At 34.5% G+C, this 25,526-nt stretch overlaps 1 protein-coding gene and 1 pseudogene across 1 annotated transcript; both read left to right on the top strand.

The window, feature by feature from the left end:
* The first annotated feature begins 1,765 nt into the window (after nt 1-1,765).
* Nucleotides 1,766-2,773, top strand: LOC100975903 (putative olfactory receptor 8G2). The gene has a single exon (XM_008973537.4). It carries the CDS (start codon nt 1,799-1,801, stop codon nt 2,771-2,773), a length of 975 nt encoding a protein of 324 aa, XP_008971785.4. The 5' UTR covers nt 1,766-1,798.
* Nucleotides 2,774-15,878: 13,105 nt separating this feature from the next.
* On the top strand, nt 15,879-17,065 carry LOC100975557 (olfactory receptor 8G1-like; annotated as a pseudogene).
* The last annotated feature ends 8,461 nt before the right edge of the window (nt 17,066-25,526 follow it).

Raw genomic sequence — 25,526 nt, forward strand, 5'->3', positions numbered from 1 at the left:
CAACTATTTACATATCTTCTGTCATATATCATCTATACAAATACTTTTCTTATATTTTAATTTGGTCTATTGTCTTTGTATCATTGACATGTTGATATTATTTGTATATATTTACATAAAAGGCCATAGTCAGATTTACGTATTTTTTGTGGCATACTCTTAATTTTCTTTTTTTAACTTTTATTTTAAGTTTAGAGGTATATGTGCAGGTTTGTTACATAGGTAAACTGTGTCAGGGGAGTTTGTTGTACAGATTATTTTATCACCCAGGTATTAAACCCAGTACCCGTGAGTTATTTTTCCTGATCTTTTCCCTCCTCCCACCTTCCACTGGCTCTGATAGGCCCCAGTGTGTGTTGTCCCCCTCTATGTGTCCAAGTGGTCATGTGTTCAAATCATTTAGCTCCCACTTAGAAGTGAGAACATGTGGTATTTGGTTTTCTGTTCCTGTGTCGGTTTGCTAAGGATAATACATTCATGTCCCTGCAATGGACATAATCTTGTGCTTTTTTAATGGTACCTTTGGAGATGTGCTTTTAATTAGGATAAAAAAGGATTTATCAATGTTATGTGGCTAATTCATGTGTGCATATATGTCCTAAGGAATCTAATTGGATTACTCCACTATATTGAAATTTTCCTCTAGTGTTTTTTCCTAAAGTTTAATAGTTTATTGTTTATGCTTAAATTTAAGATTTATTTCAATATTCTGGTTTGCATGGGTGTGAGATAGAAGATTTTAGATTTTCTGTTTCTACTTTATTTAAAATTCAAGTATGACTTATTTGGAATTTTACATTAATGTATCAAATGACAAAATCTTTTGTTTAGTGCATAACAGAGGCTACATTTATATATTTCCTAATTTTATAACTCCATCTTTGGCACACTCCTAATTAAAGAAAGAGGAAAGAGATTAATGAAAATGTGTGAACATCATGTTTACTATTTTTGTATTTTGAAGTATATAAATATCCCTCATTTTCCAATTGATGGATGGTGGAACAACAACGAAAACAATTATTGTTGTCATTTTCAGAGTGCTAAATATCTGCTAATTAGATGATGATGTTAATTTAATTGTCCACACTTATCAACTGGTAAATGAGAGGATCAGAATATGAACACAGGCACTTTGATATTAAGGATTTTTTATTTAGCCGCTACTCCCACTGTTTTCCTCCAACAAAGGCAGAGGTGTAATATTTGGTCCAAGAGCCATAACACTGCTGCAGTGGGACAATTCCACTGGTAGATCTGTATCATGAATCTTGTTGGTGCCATTTCATTTTAATAATAATATTGAAAATCTGATAATTTTTAATAGAAACCTAAATTGCGTGATTATCATTAAAATCCTCCAAAGATGTAGCCATAATGCACCTCTGTTACCCTTGGCAGAACTTCTCTGCTCGTTAATAAAGGACACCGTACTGAATGCAGGTCTGCTCTCTCCCAGTGGCAGCTCAGCCAGCTTCCATCATTTTCATTAGCCCTTGTAAGTTTTTAAGTGTGTGAAAAACAACTCAGAAAAGTTGACTTGAAATCTTTGGAATGTTCAACCCAGAGAGTAGCAATTAAAATACTTAAATGATAATAATTATGGCTGAAATATTTTATATAAAAAACAACTATTTGATATTAAGCTATAAAATATTTAATTAATAAAAATATTACTTAGCTAATTTGCCCAGAGTTAAATTATTGTATACAAACCAAAGGTCATCTAAATCATGAATCCTCAGCATGGGATACCCTCCTCCAAAAGTAGAATAGCAACTCAATCCCTACAAACACCATGGTTTTTCTTTCCTCCGTAGAAACTGACCAAAGGAAAATGTCAGCAGGAAACCATTCCTCAGTGACTGAGTTCATTCTGGCTGGGCTCTCAGAACAGCCAGAGCTCCAGCTGCGCCTCTTCCTCCTGTTCTTAGGAATCTATGTGGTCACCGTGGTGGGTAACTTGAGCATGATCACACTGATTGGGCTCAGTTCTTACCTGCATACCCCCATGTACTATTTCCTCAGTGGTCTGTCCTTCATTGATCTCTGCCATTCCACTATCATTACCCCCAAAATGCTGGTGAACTTTGTGACAGAGAAGAACATCATCTCCTACCCTGAATGCATGACTCAGCTTTACTTCTTCCTCATTTTTGCTATTGCAGAGTGTCACATGTTGGCTGTAATGGCATATGACTGCTATGTTGCCATCTGCAGCCCCTTGCTGTACAATGTCATCATGTCCTATCACCACTGCTTCTGGCTCACAGTGGGAGTTTACATTTTAGGCATCCTTGGATCTACAATTCACACCGGCTTTATGTTGAGACTCTTTTTGTGCAAGACTAATGTGATTAACCATTATTTTTGTGATCTCTTCCCTCTCTTGGGGCTCTCCTGCTCCAGCACCTACATCAATGAATTGCTGGTTCTGGTCTTGAGTGCATTTAACATCCTGATGCCTGCCTTAACCATCCTTGCTTCTTACATCTTTATAATTGCCAGCATCCTCCGCATTAGCTCCACTGAGGGCAGGTCCAAAGCCTTCAGCACTTGCAGCTCTCACATCTTGGCTGTTGCTGTTTTCTTTGGATCTGCAGCATTCATGTACCTGCAGCCATCATCTGTCAGCTCCATGGACCAGGGGAAAGTGTCCTCTGTGTTTTACACTACTGTTGTGCCCATGCTGAACCCCCTAATTTATAGCCTAAGAAATAAGGACGTCAAATTTGCCCTGAAGAAAAATCTGGACAGCAAAGCATGTTCATGAATCCAATTATTGCCAAGTTGTCATATCAAAACAGGCCTTCAGTTTGATTAGATATGTAATATGTTAGATTTATTGTTCAAATTTTTGAAAATATAGTGATGCTCTTTTATGTAACACACCTCCAAAATATTCCTTCAGTCTACTTCCATTGAACTTATATTCCAATGAGTATGTGTGGAGAAATACTAAAAATAAAATCAAAACTCTTGAGGTTTAAAGAAGCCATATTTTTATTATTTCATTAATAAAAATAACAATGCGCACAACAATGATAATCACAATAAGATGATAATGAAGATGCTAGTAGTGGCATATATCATTCATATGTGATGAAATAGCAAGCACTGTGTCCTAACATTTAAGTGGATAATTTTATTTAATATTTACAGTATTCCTTCAGGGGAAGCTGTAGTATTATTTCCCAATAAGTAAATAAGGCTTATTTTTTGAGTGAATGCTCAGAGCCCCAAACCTAAGAAGTCATTGAGAGTAGAAAGTTTGGCTTAAGGACTTGTGAATACTATTCAAAGTGATACTTGGTCCAGCTACTTGTGGATAGGTGTAAGGACTCCTGAGAAATCCCTTCCAAACATCAAGCTTCCCCAGTTCCCAACATGACTGCATCGCTGTCCTCTGGATAGCTCCAGGATAATTTACTTTTGTTTCATTTGCTATAATAAACATAATCAAAGTCTTCCAAATTTGTATTGATCAATGAAAAATAGATCAAAACCAGAAAATTATTATAGTTTTATTATAGACATACACTATAGATATTTATAATATTATTATACTTGATAGCAACAATTTTGTATAAAAACAACCCACACAATATTGCTTCATCTTTATGTCAGTAATGCTTTGGCTGTTTATGAGGCAACTCATGACAGCCGTAAATTCTTCTAAGTTGCATTGTTTCCATGTGGTTCATACTCTTTTGCCTTATAATTTACAAACCATTGTCATTTTATATCAATTTTCTTTTAAAAAGTCTTCTTGGCCCCCAGGTTATTATCTTTCTGCTTCTCAGAATTTAACATCTTGTAAGTGTGAATTTCCATGATACTCTAAATAATTGCCTTGTCTCTCTCCCCAGTTCAATCTTTCCTACTCATTGTTGGCAGGTCAATAGTCTTTGGATGCTGTTTTGCATTATTCAGCTGATATAAGAAGTTTCAATGTTCACTATATAGTTTCTAAGTATAGGACAAACCTATATATTTTTATCTCCCTTGTATTCCGTTATTCATTGCAATCAGACATTCATTCTCAGAGTTCCTCTCACATTATTTCCCTCAATTTTCACCATTTATATAATGTAAGGGAAGTTGGCCACAATTACAACTCTTGTCTTAGGCATGATTCTGAGTCCAGTGCTCTGTCCAACACATTGTCATATATGCAAATAAGTGAAATGGGGACCAACAAAAAGCGTGCTGTTGCATAGACCTTTGAATCACTGGGGCTTGAGCTCATATAGAAAATACAGACTAATTAAAAGGTGGCAGTCTCATTAAGGAAATGGCAGAAGCTTGTGCAGCCCCAGAAGGGATGTCATATTCAGGGTAATACAATCATGCTACAAGGATAGAAGAGTAGGCAGAAACAGTTCATGAACCAACCCTGATCATTATAAGACATCACTCCTCATTTTAGTGTGGGGAACTGCTAGAAGTTTTTAAGCAGGAAAGTGAACACAATTAGTTTTGCATGCTAATAATGTCACGTATGTCAATATGGAAGACAGATGGACGTGAATGAAGAACTTATGCTACTGAGGAAATGCCAAACGTAATTGCGTCTTTTCTCAAAAACTTGTTTCTCTGAGAAATTGAAATCTTGAGAGTATTTGTCTCTATGTTGTCATATCTAAATCTAAGATATATCTTTATAGCACATCCATCAGACCATCATAACTGTCAAAGGTGAGGATATTTGCTACCCTGATGCTGGAGAAACCTAACTTGAAAAGTTACAATTGTGGAGGCTGACCTGTGATGCAGACCAGCTTCAAATGTGGTTCTGAGACTAGACAAAGGGTTGTGCCCTGCCCTCTCAGCATTAAAGATAGCAGAATACTGAGTACCTACAACTCTCAACACCAACACTAGTGTAATTCTTCTCCAAATTGAAGAGAATAAGTTATGAGTAAAATTTGGCATTGCAGTTTTCAAGCAGAGGAAAGGTAACTGTGTTCTGCTCACACTTGTGATTTGAGGCTATTAGGTCTGGAGGTAATTGCTGTAAAAATCCAGTTAAACATCCTGCTTTATACATTCATTCATTCATAAAATATTTTAAAGTGCCTTTGATGTTCCAGACACTGTACTCTTACTTTGGATAAAGAGGAAGATAAGTTTGAGTTGGTCTATCTTCTGGCTTATAGTACAGCTCACAGTCTCAAGTTGTACTGTTAGAAATTATAGGTGGTGTAGCCTAGGCGACATGGCAAAACTGTATCTCTACAAAAAAAAAAAAAGAAAAGAAAAAAAGTAACGGGACATGGTGGTGCACATCTGTAGTCCCAGCTACTCAGGAAGTTGAGGTGGAAGGGTAGATTTAGCCAGGTTCAACCAGGGCGAGGCTGCAATGAAGCATGATCACACCACTGCCCTGCTCTAACCTGGGCAACTGAGTGAGACCATGTCTGAAAGAAAGAAAGAAAGAAAGAAAGAAAGGGGGAGGGGGAGGGGGAGAGGGAGAGGAGGGGAGGGGAGGGGAGGAGGGGAGGAGGGGAGGGGAGGGGAGGAGAGGAGAGGAGAGGAAGGGAAAAATAAATTATAGGTGGTATAGGTGGCTTTTTCTGAGCTTGTATTCAGAAGGTCTAATCTATCCCAACAAATTGGAAATGTTTTTCCGATGATGTAATTTTTAAATGCCACTTAGAAGAAATAAAATTTCACCAGGCAATTGAGGGATAGGATTTAATAAGACTATTTAACCTGAAAGAAAGCATAAATAAAAATTCAGATTTCTAAGATAATATGGCATATTCCAGAAACTGGAAGGAACCAGATGTGAACTAGGTCTGGAGAATAGAAAGAGGTAGTAGGTATATTCATTCTTTATCTTAAAAACAGTGAAGAAGATCCTTTTTTTAGTGTCCCCAAAAGTAGATTTTCCTCTGTTTTATAGTTGAGTGTATTGTATGATTTAGGAAAAGTACCTAGTTCCATTTTTAAGAACTCAAATTGTTAGAACCTTTCCCTCATATCTAGTAAAAGATACAGCCTTCAATGTTCCAAACACCGCACGTGAAAGAAGTTTTCTTCCCTTTTGATTCCCTTTTGATATAAGACGACGCATGCTAATTATCCTATTACCTTTGAATATTTCCAAGTTATTCACAGCTTCTGTGTCCCTTTCATTTTGTCTATGTCCCTCCTTACAAAGGACATTAATAACAAAAACAAAACTTTAAATATAATGTAAGTGTAACAGAGTGCCTCCCAGCTTCATTGCACACATAGAAAATGGTAATATTTCTGTGGCACAAGAACTTAGCACAGCTATGTTCCACTCACGGTATTCCAGTTCCATAGAACTCATGTCAGGAAGACTTGAGTCTTCCTGTTATGGACTTCCTGTTACTTACGGACTCCCTATTATTTACGGAGTCTTCCTGTTATGGACTTGTTATGGCTTTTATATGGATTATTGCCCATCATATTCTAGATAATATATTCATATAATTGCAATCTAAAACAAACCAATTTATTAACCAACCATTTACTTTATTGGCTTAATGAGTTAACGAAAAACTCAGCCCTGTTTTTTTCATGTGGGTTGCACCCAAAACATATACAGTATGCAAAAAAATTGTTTTTTTAAACTAAATTTAGAATTTAAATCTTTGCCCTGCTAAATTTCAACTTATTTGTTTTAACTGTTTTGGGCCTGGATCTATTTGCCCAGTAGGTATAGTCTTTTTGGGCCCAGATTACAGTAACATGAGAGGTTTTGTTGGCCACTTGGTGTGCAACATACTTACCATGGGGGATTAGCAATCTCCAAGTGCAAGCTTAAATGAGCAAAGGAAAATTTCACAGAGAATTGAAGTCTCAACTGCTTATTTCTAGTTGTATTCACAAGTATTGTCTTTACAATTAAGGTAAGAAAAAACAGAAGAAAGAAAGACAGAGGAAGAGATGAATCAAGAAAAGTAAGGAAAGAAGGTAGGGAGGAAGGAAAGGATAGAAGGAAGAAAATGAAGACTAGAAGAGAAAAGAAGAAAAGATAGAGGTTCTCAAGCTCTTCACTTGAAGCAGGCAACTACTTTGACTTTGGTTTCTTAATCCAGTCATTCCCACAGTTAGCTATTCATCACAATTAGTTGATACTTTGTTTTCTTGCTTTACATTATTTTGACTTTTGAACATTTGGATCTTTAAAATGATCTAATCACTAGTTCTGTTCTTGGATTAAGAAGTCTGTATTGGGAATTTCTCTAGATGAGTTGAGAAAACTTTGAAAATTGATGAATAAATAGTTTTGAGAATATTTTTACATTTCCAGAAGCAAGTGAAAGAGGAATGAAAATGAAATACAAGATAAATATTGGAAGAGAGGGTAGGTGGTGGTAATGATTTAACTAAAGTAACTCCACATATATTAGAAGGTCGAGTTAATGTTCAAAGTTGATAATTATGAAAAAAAGCAATATGAGGAAATTATGTAGAGGTATGGGGGTAGCCTTCAGAAGAACTAGAAACAGAAGCTCTTTGTTGGAGCTGTTCTATAGAGATAAAGCTGTCTTTGGGGAATAGGACTAAGAGCATAGGGAAGGTAACACAGGAATTTTGGGGGTTTGTTATAATTATGGTAAGAGTTTTATATTCATTTTTGTACATACTATTATCTCCCTAGATGATGCTGATTATCAGCCATATCTGGAAATCTTTGAGTTAATTAACCCTCTGTGTTCAAGTATGTTCTTTTACATCTGACTGTAAAGCAACCAGCCCACATAACTATAGCTTATCCACAAACATGTTATGAGAGCCTGTGCCACTTGCCTATATAATTTGAAGATGAGCTGTACCTATGCCATATCCATCTTAAGTAACTTAAACATTGGCTTTGACATAAAATTCCTTTGAGTTCAGACAAACTGAATTCAGAAAGGAAGGCATTTACTGATTCCATATATGGATGTTAAGTTGGTTCAGATAGAAGGAGTAAGGAATATAGAGCATAAAAGCTCATCCTTCACAGGCTATTTAGATGGATAGTCTATTACAAGTTTCATTTATTGAAACACTGGTCTAGTCACTTCATGATGGGGTCACCATTGTCATAAATCAGATATCTGGATATGTATATAAATCTGGTTTTGAATTCTAAATTTTGCTCTACTAATCTATCCTTACACCAATAAGACACCATCTTGTCTTATAATGTGCCAATAACATATGATAGCGTGATTTATACAGCTTTGTTTTTCAAGGTTGTTGTGGATATTTTGGGCTATATGCATTTCCATGTGAAATTTATGGCAATCCACTAAAAATTCTACAAAATTTCAATTTGGATCACATTGAATGTATAGATGAATATGGGAAGACTTGATATCTTCATAGTATTGAGTCTTCTAATTCACGAACATGGTAAATATCTCCTATTATTAAGATTTTCTTACATTTTTTAATAACATAGTTTTCAATATACAGACATAATACAATTTGGAGTATTTATTTCTAGGTATTTGATTCCAAATTATTGCTATTTTAAGTGATGTGATTTTAAAAAAATCTTTTATTTGTATTTATTGCATCTTAAAAAGATATATTTTAATATAAAGACATAGAAATGTTCAAAAGAAAAGAATTGAAAGTGATATGCTATGCAAGCACTAACCAAGTAAAAATGGCTTTGATATTCTAATCATAGGCATAGAAACTTAAAGCATGATGCATTACTATATATTAGGGAAACATTCCATAATGATATATGGTTCAGTCCAAGGTTACCTAAAACAAAGATCTCAGAACCCTAAATTTCTATATAACCCAAAGCTATATAGAAATATATATATACGGCCCCAAAATTTTGTAAAAATTATGAAATATATTTAGAAATAGACAAATCAAATATTTGTGGGATACTTTAATATATATTCCTCCGTCAATAACTGTTTTTTTTTTTTTGAGACGGAATCTCCCCCTGTCACCCAGGCACGATCTCGGCTCACTGTAAGCTCCGCCTCCCAGGTTGACGCCATTCTCCTGCATCAGCCTCCCGAGTAGCTGGAACTACAGGTGCCCGCCACCATGCCCGGCTAATTTTTTGTATTTTTAAGAGACGGGGTTTCACTGTGTTAGCCAGGATGGTCTCGATCTCCTGACCTCGCGATCCACCCGCCTCGGATTTCCAAAGTGCTGGGATTACAGGCATGAGCCACCACACTTGGCCTGTCAATAACTCTTCAAACAGAAGACCAAAAATAAAATCACTATGGATGTAAAATATGAAAACCACAATAATGAATTACATGTAACTCACATATATAGACCAAACAACTCTGAAAGAGCAAAAAACATTTTTTCAAATGCATTTGAAACATTCACAAAAATTGATCATATATTGTAAGATTTATAAAACTTCAACAAATTTCAAAAAGTAAATAATATGTGTTTATTGACCACAATAAAATTAAAATATTTTTGAAGCCTAATTTTCTACAACTTAATAACATATTTTAAGTATTCAAATATATAACATTTATATATTAAAATATAAAAATAATACATTTAAAATATATTTTAAATATAGGACAAAAATAATTGAAAAGAAAAAATACTTAAACTAAATTATAGTTACAATTTAAAACATTAAAACATGTAAGATGCAGCTAAAGAGGTGCCTTTGAGGAAATCTATACCTTATATGTATATGTTCAAAAAATAAGGATGATTGGGATAATCATTTAAGCTTTATTTAAAGAATTTAGGAAAAAAGCAGGAAAGCAAACCAAAAAATCTATAAAGAAAATGAAATAATAAAATTGTTAAGAATAGTTTAAAATATACACAAAATTCATAAAATCAACGTAACATAAAATTTTTATAAAATTTATTAATAAAACTACTAACATGAATAATCAAGAGAAAAATAAACTATAAATATCTGATTTCTGGAATAAAGAAATAGAAAATATTACATACCCTACAAATATTTTAAAAAGTGAAAAAAATAGTATGAAAACCATTTAGTAATTTTCAAAATGGGTAAATGTCTTGAAGTATCAGTTTAAAAGAGTTGAAAAGAAAGACAAAATCTGAATAATTGATAGCTATTTAAGAAATTTAATCTGTTACTTGAAATCTAAACAAAAAGAATGTCAAAGATCTACATCACTTCACTAGTGAATACTTCCAAACATTTAAGGTAATTTTTATGCCAACTATTCCAGATTTAGGAAGAGAATATCTTCTAATCTTTTACAAATTCAGTTTTTTAAAAAATTACAAGAATGGAAAATTATGTATTATCTTTTTTTGTGAATATAGAAAATAAATACTCTGGCATATAAGTAATTCTGTAAAGGTTTCATATGGTCTCAAAAAGTATATCTGGTTGTTGACTGATGTGAGATGATAAGTATATATAGGTAGGTAGATATTCACATTTATGAATCTTGCTCGGGTATTCTTTATCTTTGCTGATTTGTATTATATACATTTTAAAATAAAGATTAATTATTAATTTCATATTTAATAGGGATTATATAAAGATATAAGTTTATCAAGATTACATCAAGAATGAAAGCACCCATTTAAAGTGTAAAAGTCACGTGTCAAACTAAATGAGTTTGTCCAATGCATATACTATACACTGGTGAAACTAACACTTCATTATTGAAACATTTTCATCATCCCAAAGGTTCCCATGCCCCTTCCCAATCTCCTATATTCTTCTGGAGTCAGCCTCTGACCTTCTAGCACCACAGATTAATTGTGCTGTTCTACAGGTTTATATGAATGGTATTGCACAATGTGTACTCATGTCTTGTTCTGTTTGCTCAACGTGACTTTTTCAAGAGTAATCCACATCATTGCATGTATCTGTGATTGATTCCTTGTTATTGATTAGTAGTGTTCCATTCTATGCATATACCATAATTCATTTATCTGTTCATTGATTGAATAATCGGGTTGTTTTCAGTTGGAGATGCTAGTAATAAAGTTTCTATGTACATAAATATTGAGGAATAGAATTGTTTGGTTATATTCTATGTATAGAATTAATTTTCTCTCAGGTTGCCAGAGTTTTCAAAAGTGGTTGGACAATGTTATATCCCTTCTCACCAGCTAGGAATGAGAGCTCTAGTTGCTCCATGTCCTGGTCAAACATTAGTACTGTAAGTTTTTGTTTGATTGTTAGTTTGTGTTTTTCTCTTTATTTTTTCTTTTTTATATTTTAGTCATTTCAGTGTATGTGTGTGTGTACTGGTAGTTATTATGGGTTTAAGTTTCAATTCCCTGATAAATAATGATTTTAGTGTCATTTTATGTGATTATAAACTACTTGTATGTTTTCTATGATATATCTGTTCAGATAGTTTTCTTATTTTTTAATTTATTATATTATCTGGTCAACATTATTTACAAATTTTAGATATAGTACACAGTTGGACAAATGTATTGTCTGTGGCTCACTCTTAATTTTTTAATGGTGCCTTTTGAAGAGTATTTTTTAATTTGGATAAAATATAATTTATCAATATTGTATAGGTAGTTTGTTTGTATGAGGGTATTCTCTCAAGAAATCCTAGACACTCCAGTAATGAAGATCTTCTTCAGTGTTTTTTTTTCTCACAAGTTTAATAATTTAGTATTTATGCTTAGTTTTAAGATTGATTTCAAGTTTTTTTGATTATTTGTTTAGGTGTGAGTAGAACATTTTAGATTTTTTGATCCTCCTTTTTTAAATTCAGGTATAATATATTTGGAATTTTACTTTGACACATGAAGTGATTTTTAAAATCATGTGTTTACTGCTTGACATAATAAGGGACTTCATTTATAATTCATTATCCCTTATTTTATGACTGCCTTTCACACCCTCCTAGGTAGCGAATGAAAAAAGATGAAGGGAAGAGTTTAAACATTATGATTTTTGGTTCTGTATTTGCAAGTTTGTAATTGTCCCATAATTTCTAACTGATGATTGTTGTAAGTTACAACAATTATTACTGTTGTTATTTTCAGAGTGCTAAATATTACTAATTAGATGATGTTATTTTACTTGCCCAAGCTTATTAGCTAGTAAATCATGGGGGCAGAATATGAAAACAGGCACTTAGACTTTGAGTCTTGCTTAGTTAACACTACGTAAACATCTTTTCTCAAGCAAAGCAAAATCATCTGACCCAAGAGCCACAAACTCTCCAACGGTGGGACACTCCAGCTAGTAGCTCTGAACCGAGTACTTCTGGTGCTGTTTCATTTTAATAGCAGTTGTGAAATCTGAAGATTTCTGGAAAAATTCAAATTAGCTGATTATCATTTAAAAACTCCAACAAATTAATAAGAATTAACCATGTCAAATCCCATTTTTTGAATACTAATATTTGACATGGTTAATTCTTATTAATTTGTTGGAATTGTTTATTGTTAATAATGCAAATAGATAATTTTTAATTATCCACAAGTAACATTTCACTGTTAATGGTTTGACATAGGTGATAAGCAAACCAATTTGAAATAAAATATAAACATGTGCCATTGTATTATAACACTATACACTTTCTGGACAGTTAAATTAAAAAAAAATTGTTTTTGGTAGCATGTATTGTATATGTTTATAGTATATGTAGTAAATAAAAATATGGCCAAAAACAAAAAAAAAAACAAAAAAAAACTCCAAAGATGTTCCAGTAATGTGTCTCTGTGAACCTCGGTTGATCTTAGCTGCTAGTTAATAAAGGATACTGCATTGAATCTGGGGCTGCTCTTTCTGAGTGGCTGCTCAGCCAGCTTCCATCATTTTCACTGGCTTCTCTAAGTTCAAGCCTGTAAATATCACCTTAGAAAAACTGATGTTTTGCATTTCTCTGATGGCCAGTGATGGTGAGCATTTTTTCCTGTGTTTTTTGGCTGCATAAATGTCTTTTTGAGAAGTGTCTGTTCTTGTCCTTCGTCCACTTTTTGATGGGGTTGTTTGTTTTTTTCTTGTAAATTTGTTTGAGTTCATTGTAGATTCTGGATATTAGCCCTTTGTCACATGAGTAGGTGGCGAAAATTTTCTCCCATTTTGTAGGTTGCCTGTTCACTCTGATGGTAGTTTCTAGAAGCTCTTTAGTTTAATTAGATCCCATTTGTCAATTTTGGCTTTTGTTGCCATTGCTTTTGGTGTTTTAGACATGAAGTCCTTGCCCATGCCTATGTCCTGAATGGTAATGCCTAGGTTTTCTTCTAGGGTTTTTATGGTTTTAGGTCTAATGTTTAAGTCTTTAATCCATCTTGAATTAATTTTTGTATAAGGTGTAAGGAAGGGATCCAGTTTCAGCTTTCTACATATGGCTAGCCAGTTTTCCCAGCACCATTTATTACATAGGGAATCCTTTCCCCATTGCTTGTTTTTGTCAGGTTTGTCAAAGATCAGATAGTTGTAGATATGTGGCATTATTTCTGAGGGCTCTGTTCTGTTCCATTGATCTATATCTCTGTTTTGGTACCAGTACCATGCTGTTTTGGTGACTGTAGCCTTGTAGTATAGTTTGAAGTCAGGTAGCGTGATGCTTCCAGCTTTGTCCTTTTGGCTTAGGATTAACTTGGTGATACGGGCTCTTTTTTGGTTCCATATGAACTTTAAAGTAGTGTTTTCTAATTCTGTGAAGAAAGTCATTGGTAGCTTGATGGGGATGGCATTGAATCTATAAATTACCTTGGGCAGTATGGCCATTTTCACAATATTGATTCTTCCTACCCATGAGCATGGAATGTTCTTCCATTTGTTTGTATCCTCTTTTATTTCACTGAGCAGTGGTTTGTAGTTCTCCTTGAAGAGGTCCTTCACATCCCTTGTAAGTTGGATTCCTAGGTATTTTATTCTCTTTGAAGCAATTGTGAATGGGAGTTCACTCATGATTTGGCTCTCAGTTTGTCTGTTATTGGTGTATAAGAATGCTTGTGATTTTTGTACATTGATTTTGTATCCTGAGACTTTGCTGAAGTTGCTTATCAGCTTAAGGAGATTTTGGGCTGAGACAGTGGGGTTTTCTAGATGTACAATCATGTCGTCTGCAAACAGGGACAATTTGACTTCCTCTTTTCCTAATCGAATACCCTTTATTTCCTTCTCCTGCCTAATTGACCTGGCCAGAACTTCCAACACTATGTTGAATAGGAGTAGTGAGAGAGGGCATCCCTGTCTTGTGCCAGTTTTCAAAGGGAATGCTTCCAGTTTTTGTCCATTCTGTATGATATTGGCTGTGGGTTTGTCATAGATAGCTCTTATTATTTTGAGACACGTCCCATCAATACCTAATTTATTGAGAGTTTTTAGCATGAAGGGTTTTTGAATTTTGTCAAAGGCCTTTTCTGCATCTATTGAGATAATCATGTGGTTTTTGTCTTTAGTTCTGTTTATATGCTGGATTACATTTATTGATTTGCATATATTGAACCAGCCTTGCATCCCAGGGATGAAGCCCACTTGATCATGGTGGATAAGCTTTTTAATGTGCTGCTGGATTCGGTTTGCCAGTATTTTATTGAGGATTTTTGCATCAGAGATACCATCTCACACCAGTTAGAATGGCAATCATTAAAAAGTCAGGAAACAACAGGTGCTGGAGAGGATGTGGAGAAATAGGAACACTTTTACACTGTTGGTGGAACTGTAAACTAGTTCAACACTTGTGGAAGTCAGTGTGGCGATTCCTCAGGGATCTAGAACTAGAAATACCATTTGACCCAGCCATCCCATTACTGGGTCTATGCCCAAAGGACTATAAATCATGCTGCTATAAAGACACATGCACACATATGTTTATTGCAGCACTATTTACAATAGCAAAGACTTGGAACCAACCCAAATGTCCAACAATGATAGACTGGATTAAGGAAATATGGCACATATACACCATGGAATACTATGCAGCCATAAAAAATGATGAGTTCATATCCTTTGTAGGGACATGGATGAAATTGGAAATCATCATTCTCAGTAAACTATTTCAAGAACAAAAAACCAAACACCGCATGTTTTCACTCATAGGTGGGAATTGAACAATGAGAACACATGGACACAGGAAGGGGAACATCATACTCTGGGGACTGTCGTGGGGTCGGGGGAGCGGGGAGGGATAGCTTTAGGAGATATACCTAATGCTAAATGATGAGTTAATGGGTCCAGCACACCAGCATGGCACATGTATACATATGTAACTAACCTGCACATTGTGCACATGTACCCTAAAACTTAAGGTATAATAATAATAAAAGAAAAGAAAAGAAAAAGAAAAACTGATGTTTATAAGGATCACTGAAGTGTTCAAAATAGAAAATAGATACATCAATGATTTAGAATGATTAAAATTATGACTAAAATATTTTTTATAAAATAATTTGATATGTTTTAGGTTAAGATGTAAAGAACATTTAAAAAACACAAATATCACTTAGGTAAATCTATCTAGAGTTAAAATTATTATATGGAAACCAAGGTGATTGATATAGTTTGGCTTTGTGTCCCCACCAAAATACCATCTAGAATTGTAATCCCCATGTGTCAAGGGAGGGACCAGGTTGGGGGGTGATTGGATTATGGGGGCAGTTTCCCCCGTGCTGTTCTCATGATACTGAGTAAGTTCTCATGAGACCTAATGGTTTTATAAGTGTTTGGCAGTTCCTCCTTCGCTCTCCCTCCCTCTTTTCCTGCTGCCTTGTGAAGACGGTACCTGCTTCTCCTTCACTTTCCACCATGATTGTAAGTTTCCTGAGGCCTCCCTATCCATACAAAATTGTGAGTTAATTAAACCTCTTTCCTTTACAAATTACCCAGTCTTGGGTATTTATTCATAGCAGTGTGAAAACAGAGTAATACAGTGATATCTAAACCAATAATTTTCTATATGGGATACCTTTAAAAACTGAGGGAGAACAAAGATGTGTCTCTAAATACTATGTCTTTTTTTGCCCCTTTACAAACTACTCAGAAAAAAATGGAAGCAGTAAATTATTCTTCAGTGACTGAGTTCATTCTGGTTGGGCTAACAGAAGAGCCTGAGCTCCAGCTGCCCCTCTTCCTTGCCTTCCTGGGAATCTATATGGTCACAGTACTGGGGAACCTGGGCATGATCACATTGATTGGGCTCAGTTCTCACCTGCATACCCCCATGTACTATTTCCTCAACAGTCTGTTCTTCATTGATCTCTGCCATTCCACTGTCTTTACCCCCAAAATGCTGGTGAACTTTGTGACAGAGAAGAACATCATCTCCTACCTGTATGCATGACTCAGCTCTACTTCTTCCTCATTTTTGCTATTGCAGAGTGTCACATGTTGGCTGCAATGGCGTATGACCACTGCGTTGCCATCTGTAGCCCCTTGCTGTACATTGTCGTCATGCCCTATCAGGCCTGTTTTCCCCCCGATTTTGGGTGTTATATTATTATTTTATTTATGTATCTTTAGTTTGGATTCAGGGGTACATTATAGGGTCATTATGTGGTTATATTGTGTGATGCTAAAGTTTGGTATATGCATGTTCTAGTCATGCAGGTGCCCAAAGCAATGTTCAGATTCCATGCTATCCCTATCAAAATACATCCTTTCTCACAGGTGTTGTATAATTGGCCCAGTTTTGTGCATCAGCTTATACAAATATACAGCTGCATGTTTAGGGTTCAATTCTGCAAATTTGATGTGATCAATCATTGTTTCTGTGATTTTCCTCCTCTCCTTAAGCTTCTTGATCTAGTACCTATGTTAACAAGTTACTGATTCTGTGTGTTCATGCATTTAACATCTTAGTCCCTAGCCTGACCATCCTTAGCTCTTACATCTTTATTATTGCCAGCATCTTCTATATTTGCTCCACTGAAGGAAATTCCAAAGTCTTTAGCATTTATGGCTCTCACATGGTGGTGGATGTGGTCTTTTAGGGTCTGCAGTATTCATATACCAGTAGCTATCATCTGTCAGCTCCGAGGAGTAATGGAAAGTATCTAGTCCTCTGTGTGTTACACTACTGTTGTGCCAATTCTTAACACCCTGATCTACAACCTGAGGAATAAAGACGTCAATGTTTCCCTGGAGAAAATGCTGCAGAGAACATTACTGTAAACAGAAATAAAAGATGATTTATTAAACTTAAGTGGTTGACTATTATATTGTATGAATGGATGTCTTTCATTTTAGTGCAACTGTCAATATTTTTTCTCATTTGGTGAGATTGTATTACCATTATTTTTTCTTCTTATCATCTTTTGATGCTATTTCCCATGTGGGGTTTTATGTCATATGCATTATTGAGACACAGATTAGAAGAAAAACTAAGAATAGCATGGATACATAGATCAATTAATGCTATCCCTGCCCCCTTACCTCTCTTATTATACACAGTTGATAAAAACTCAGCTCAGTCTCCAACCATAATGGAAATATCATCTTCCAACAGTGATACCAACCTCATTTATTCTTTCCATTCAAAAAATAACAGAAATCATGACAATGTGTTAGTTGTAATCTCTAGTTTTTGCACAGTGTTAGCCTGCAGCAGTCTCTTTTCTGCCCGATTCAACTAACTAAACTTGTCTTCCTTATTTCTTCCATTATTTTTTTTTTACTTCAGAAACCTATTCAAAACTTTAGAGTCAAAGTTGCAGACCCACGTGTGTGTTGTGATTGTGCACTCCAATATGCCCACTGCTTTGCCTTTTACTATTCTAATTTGTGCTGCCTGCTTATTGTCCAATGTGCCATGGGCTGTAATCTAGGATGAGATTATGAAAAAAAACTCCTTGTTGATTTTAAATGTGCAGCCATAGTAAAATCACTGATCTAGACCTACTTCATTCTCTTTAAAGACAATCAAACCTAGTGTTCTGTACGATTTTTCAGAGCTTCTAATATGTGACTTCCCATATAGTCTTTTTCAATTCCTTCATTTATTTTATGCACATTCAATATAAAATTTCATCTAATTTTATTTTGAAGAAAGTGAAAAACCATAAAAAGTAAGAAGAAGTGGGGCACTTATATGGACTTATATGGAAACTAACTTCTCCAAAACTTAAATACTTTCTTCAGTTATAAAAATTAGGAGGCAGAATTTAAATCAACAAGGAAACTCAAAAATTAAGTATTATATCAGTCCCTAAATTATTACACCATGCTTCCTGAAATACAATTATAAACAGATTTGAATTTTCAGTCAACTATATAAATTACCTATTTACACACAAATTAAAACTAAATATATCTATTTGCAAGGAAATAAAAAGTGTGTTATTTTAAGGTTTTTAACTTTATTATCAGTACAAGATAACTAGTCAAGATGTGCTTAGTCCTCTCAAGTATATTAATCACAGTGTGTGCTGTGAACTAAATTACGTTAGAAGCATATAAGAAATGCAGAATTTCAAGCTCCACTCAGACCTATTGCATCAGAATCTGCATTTTAGCAGAGATAATCCTTGTGCACAAATATTTACCACCAATTGACAATTTTAAAATTGACAGGGAATTCGTTTACAGGAAAATTAGACAACTGGGGAAAATGTCAAGTGTAATTGCTGTTTTTTTCCAAGAATTTGGTCCCTGAGAAATGGAAATCCCGGGAGAGTATTTGTCTCCATGTTTTTTGGTACCTCGCATATCTTAACCTAGGGCAAGCCTTTATAGCACAGCAATCAGAGCTGCTCAGGTGAGGATGCTTGCCACCCTGAAGCTGGAGAAACAAAAACTGCAAAGTCGTAATTAGAAATACTGACCTGTGATGCAGACCAGCTTCAAAGTGACTCTGAGACTGAGGGCTGGGCCCTGCCCTCTCAACACTAAAGATTCCAGAATGCTCTATGACTCTCAACACCAACATTAATGCCATGTCAGGAAGAGAACATTCCAAGCCAACATTCTCCATGTCAGGAAGAGGAAATTGCAAGTAAAATTGAGCATTGAAGTTTTTAGGCAGTGGAAAGGTGAGTGTTTTCATCCATCACTTGTGATTTGAGACTATTAGATCTGGAAATAATCTTTGCAAAAAATCAGGAAACTATTATTCCTCATTATCTTTACTTATTCAATTATTTATGAAATGCTCTTTTAAACCCTCTTCAGTGGGCCAGCCACTTTGCTAGTTACTAGAGATACAGAGGAGAATAGCTCGGGTCCATCACTGGGCTTATAAAATAACTCAGTCAAAAAAAATGTGCTGTCTGGAAATCAGAGTTTTTGGAGCTTACAGTAGGAAGATCAACTTAATTACAATAAACTGGACAATATTTACATGATGACTTCATTTTAAATGAGATTTGAAAAGTAAATATTTACCAGACATCAGAAAGACAGGTGTTGGTAAGACTATCTAATGTAAAACAAATAGCTAATGAAAAGGCTCAGTGAATATGACAGACTCTAGGAACTGAAAGAAGCGAAGTGTTCCTGTAGCCAAGAAGGAGGATCACAGGAACTAAAAGTGAAGAGGGACAAGAGATAGCATGAATCTGTGTACTTTATCCTAAGTGTAATTAAGGCAGCCTGTTCATCAGTGTCCCTGAAAGTGAATCATCATCTGATTTCTGGTCCAGTGTATTTTATGACCAGGAATAAGTAGCTCATTCAGCTTCTAAGAACTCAAATACTAGAATATTTTCCTTTACATTTATTTTTTATTTTTTTCAGTAGTAAATTATTATTTATTTTTATTATTATTATACTTTAAGTTTTAGGGTACATGTGCACACTGTGCAGGTTAGTTACATTTATTAAAAGATGTATTCATGAATCTTTCAAATGCCACACACAAAATTAAAGCTTATCCTTGCTCCTCTTAGGATACATGAAAATGCTCACTAATTATCTCATTGCCTACAAATATTTCCCAAGCTCTTGACAGCTTTTGTCTGCCTTCCATCTTATCAATGTCTTTCTTTTAAAAATATATCCATTGGAAAACGCTGGACTCCAGATGTAATATGATAAGTGTGGAACAGTGCTTTCTAACCTCATGAGCACATAGAAGATGGTCATATTAATATGGCATAATGAAGTTACTGGATGAGAAAGCTTGTGGCTGATGGTGACCAGTGAACTGGCTCTGAATGCCACAGTCTTATCTGTGAGAACCCGAGGGCTACAGACCAATACCTCTGAACCATTATGAACCTTTCCCTACATTTCAGTTCCATGGCATATGAGTTGGAAGCTATGTTACAGATCTTACATGGATTGCTAGTCATCATAGTCTAGCCATTTTTTTTTTATAAATGAAATCTGAATCTCCCCTTGCTTTATCCATCATCCACTATTCTATGGACTTCATTTAGTTAATACAGAAGTACACTTTTATGTTTTCTTATGAATTGTATTCAAACCAGATATGTTGTACATAAAGAATTAATCATTTAAACTAAGCCTGGAAGTTAAATATTTTTCTCACTCAATTTTAACTTGTTTGTTTTAGCTATTTTCAGTGTCTAGAACCAACCACATTTTGCTCGTTGTCATAATATTTTAGGACTGAAGTTACAGTAACTTGGGAATATTGTTAACCAAAGGGTGTGTGTAGACCATACCATGGGGAATTGTCAATTCCCAAATCCATGTATAACTCACAAAAAGAAAGTTTCACAGTTTAATTCCATAGAACTCTTCCCAGCTGTAATCCCTACTATGATGATTACAATTAAAGTAATCAAAAAAGTAAATGACTAAAAAAGAAGAGAAAAATGCTTTTGATATTCATGATGTTCAGTGACCTTACCTTATTCTTTGATATTATATAATTTATAACCCTACTAAGCTGGCTTTGGTCAGACCTTTTATTGCTACTGTCATATATACCCAATTTTTAACATGCAGGGGTAAACATAATAGACCAGGAGCCCTATATTTTTTATTTGTTCTTGTATTAACAGAAGACTATATTTTGTGTACATGTAAAGTATTTTTCAGAGCCTCATATTGATCCTATAGTGATCACATGAGGACACATAAATAATAGAAAATACATTTTTAAATGTATATATAACAGAATAGCTCTGAATTCTTTAGGGAAACCATTCAAAAGTTGCATGCCTCTCTAACTTTACTTCAATTATTGAAGTAATTGACACATCATCCCTTATTATGGTGAATATTAGACTTAGTATCAAGTCTCTACAACAGTATTTCTCTTCTTCTTAACACAGTCCTGTTGGGTTGTATAAACAATCAATTCACGTATTCATTGTATTGGCTGTTTCTTCCAGTTTTATTTTATCTGTACATTAGATGATCACTCATTTCCATTTTAATCTTAACTAAATTATTGAAAACATTGTTAACAGGATAGAATTAGATTGAGAGTTCTATTAAAGCAGGGAATGTGTCATTTTACTTTTCATGCATTTTGGCTTCGGGTCAGTATTCGACCCCTTGTCTCTCAGTAATGATGGCTGAATAAAAGAGCGAGCTAGAATAGGTGCAGCAAACCACCATGGCACATGTATATCTATGTAACAAACCTGCACATTCTGCACATGTATCCCAGAACTTAAAATAAAAATTAAAAAATAACAAAAGAAAGAGCTAGAGAGAGAACGAGGAAAGGATGGCGAGAGGGAGAGAGAGATGGAGAGAGAACAAGGAAAGGATGGAGAGAGAGAGAGAGATGGAGAGAGAACGAGGAAAGGATGGGAGAGGGAGAGAGAGATGGAGAGAGAATGAGGAAAGGATGGAGAGAGGGAGAGAGAGATGGAGAAGCAGGGTGGGAAGAGCTTCAGAAGAGCTAGAAACAAAATGTCTACTGGAACTATCCCTAAGATGTCTCTAGGGAACAGGACTAAGCACATAAGGAGGTGATTCAGGAACTTTTATTTTTAATTACAATCATATTTACATTTTTACATTCATCAATTTTTATGAATACTATGATCTCCCTAGGTGACTCTGATGATTAACCATATTGGGAAATCCCTGAATTGATAAACACTGTTTGTGTTTAAATATGTCCTACATCTGGCTGTAAAGCAACAGAGCCCATGTTACTCGGTCTTACTCATGAGCATGTTGTGAGAGCCTGTGCAACCTGCCTGTATAAAATAAAGATGAACTATGTCTATGGCACATCTATATTGAGCAACTAAAACATTGGCTATGACAAAAAAAATTCCCTGATTTGAAACAAGTTACATCCTAGAAAGGAAGGCAATTACTGATCCTATGTAAGGATGTTAAGTGAAGACAGATTCAAGGAGAAAATGGTATGGAGTGTGAAGGCTAGCACATTTATGATAACCACCTTGAGTTTCTGGAGTACAATATTTATAACATATTGAGATCCAGTATTTTAATTCTACTCCCATATCAGGCTAAATTGAATTTTTTTCATAAATCTAAAGAGATTACCAGAAGTAGCCAATGATCCCTTCAGTGCTTTGTTGGTGTCTTAACATATTGATGATCTGTTTAGATGTTCTATTCAGGAACTGTATTATGTTGAGTCTATCCATAAGTTTGAGAGAATATCTTTGCAACACTGAGTCATTAAATTATGAATAGGAAAAATCCTTGACCTTATTAAGAATTTCTTTTTTTAAATTATTAGTATTATACTTTAAGTTTTAGGGTACATGTGCACAATGTGCATGTTAGTTACATATGTATACATGTGCCATGCTGGTGTGCTGGACCTATTAACTCGTCATTTAGCATTAGGTATATCTCCTAATGCTATCCCTCCCCCCTCCCCCCACCCCACTACAGTCCCCAAAGTGTGATGTTCCCCTTCCTGTGTCCATGTGTTCTCATTGTTCGGTTCCCACCTATGAGTGAGAATATGCGGTGTTTGGTTTTTTGTTCTTGCGATAGTTTACTGAGAATGATGATTTCCAATTTCATCCTTGTCCCTACAAAGGACATGAACTCATCATTTTTGATGGCTGCATAGTATTCCATGGTGTATATGTGCCACATTTTCTTAATCCAGTCTATCATTGTTGGACATTTGGATTGGTTGCAAGTCTTTGCTATTGTGAATAGTGCTGCAATAAACATACGTGTGCATGTGTCTTTATAGCAGCATGATTTATAGTCCTTTGGGTATATACCCAGTAATGGGATGGCTGGGTCAAATGGTATTTCTAGTTCTAGATCCCTGAGGAATGGCCACTCTGACTTCCACAAGGGTTGAACTAGTTTACAGTCCCACCAACAGTGTAAAAGTATTCCTATTTCTCCACATCCTCTCCAGCACCTGTTGTTTCCTGACTTTTTAATGATTGCCATTCTAACTGGTGTGAGATGGTATCTCATTGTGGTTTTGATTTGCATTTCTCTGATGGCCAGTGATGGTGAGCATTTTATCACGTGTTTTTTGGCTGCATAAATGTCTTCTTTTGAGAAGTGTCTGTTCATGTCCTTCACCCACTGTTTGATGGGGTTGTTTGTTTTTTTCTTGTAAATTTGTTTGAGTTCATTGTAGATTCTGGATATTAGCCATTTGTCAGATGAGTAGGTTGCGAAAATTTTCTCCCATTTTGTAGGTTGCCTGTTCACTCTGATGGTAGTTTCTTTTGCTGTGCAGAAGCTCTTTAGTTTAATTAGATCCCATTTGTCAATTTTGGCTTTTGTTGCCATTGCTTTTGGTGTTTTAGACATGAAGTCCTTGCCCATGCCTATGTCCTGAATGGTAATGCTTAGGTTTTCTTCTAGGGTTTTTATGGTTTTATGTCTAACATTCAAGTCTTTAATCCATCTTGAATTAATTTTTGTATAAGGTGTAAGGAAGGGATCCAGTTTCTTTAATTTCTCTCAGAAATATTTGAAAGTTTCATTCTATAAACATTGCATGTATTTTGTTAATTTTATTCCTAGGTATTTGATGCTAGCTTATTGCTATTTTACGTGATACTATTTTTAAATTTGTATTTTATTTGTAGCTTCTTAAAAATACATTTTAATGTAAAGATACCTAAAGATCAAATGGAAGAGAATGGAGAATAATGTGATTTGCAAACACTATCAGTGATGATATACTATCAGAAAAAGGAAAGTTTAGGCAAGATACATTAGTAAATCGTAATTGATAAGGGGTTAGATCCAAGGATGGAACAATTAAAGGAAGAAGTATAAAAATCAGAAATTTTAGTGGGAGACATTGACATACCTCACTAAATAGCTATTGGAATAGTAAACAAGAGAAAAAAAACACTATGCACAAGAAAAATCTAAACAACATAATTAATGCATTAGATATAATTGAAATATATATATCACATGACCCTCCAAAGACAGACAACATATTCTTTAAGATGTACTGAAATATTCACAAAAATTGACCGTATGCTGTATTATAAAGTCTCAGTAATTTGCAATGATTTACATAATTCAGATTATGTTCATTGATTACAATGAAATTACAACAGATGTATTTTTGAAAGAAATAGCTAAAAAAAAAAAAAAGCCCCACATCTGTAATGATAACAATTCACTTCTATATAATCCTTGGAATGATGAAAAAACTGAAACAAAAATTATAAAATATTTTAAACTTAATAATATTGTAAATTTTGTATACCAAACCTTGCGAGATCCAGCTAAAGTGGGGTTCAGATGGAAATTTATAACTTATATGTACACATTAGAAAAGAATAAAAGTTGAATTGTTGATTCAAGCTTCCACTTCAAGAGGTTAGGGAAAAAAATAGGAAATCATACTAAAGAAATGTGTAAAGAATATAATAAAGTTTTTAGAAACAACTAAAGTAGAAATAAATATATCACTCATAAAATTAACATATCCAAAAGTTAATTTACTTTATTTGAGTAATACAATTGGAAAATTTCTAGAATGATTGATCGAGACAAAAATGGAACCATAAATTACTGATTTTAGGAATCAGAAAAAAGAAATCGCTGCATAGTCTACAATTATGTTTAGGTGTTAAAGAAACAATTACCAAAAAAGAAGAAGAATACAATATATTTGATCATTTGCAAAGTGGGCAAGCATTTTCAAATTTAAATTTAGGAAAGTTGAGAAGAAAGATAAGATCTGAATAGTAATATCTATTAAATAAATTCAGTCCATTACTAAAAATTCTCACAGAGAGAAAACCGTAAGTCTAGATTGCTACACTGGTGAATACTTCCAAACATTTAAGGTATTTTGGGGCAATCTATTCCAAAAAATATGTTTTTGAGATTTGTGTTGTTGCATGTATTTGTGATATGTTCCTTTTAAAATATAGAGTAATATTTTATGTGTGTGTGCATATAAGACAGAGAGAGAGGAAGAGAGAGAGGGAGAGAGAATTGTAGTATAGGTGTATACTACATCTCATTTATGTATTCATCTGTTGATAATGTTTTGGTTGTTTCCAGTTTGGGGCTCTTATGAATAAGGCTGTCATGAACATTTTTGTATAAATCTTCATGTAGACAAATGTTTACATTTTTCTTGGGTAAATACTGAGGAGCAGAATTATTATATTGCACAATGTCTGTTTAAATTTATACTAAATTGCCAACATCTTTTCCAAAGTGGTTGGACAATTTTACACCTCCCCCAAATTTTATAAGTCCAGTTACTTGACACCAACAT

Source organism: Pan paniscus, chromosome 9 (genome assembly GCF_029289425.2).
Source record: "Pan paniscus chromosome 9, NHGRI_mPanPan1-v2.0_pri, whole genome shotgun sequence".
NCBI lineage: Eukaryota > Metazoa > Chordata > Mammalia > Primates > Hominidae > Pan > Pan paniscus.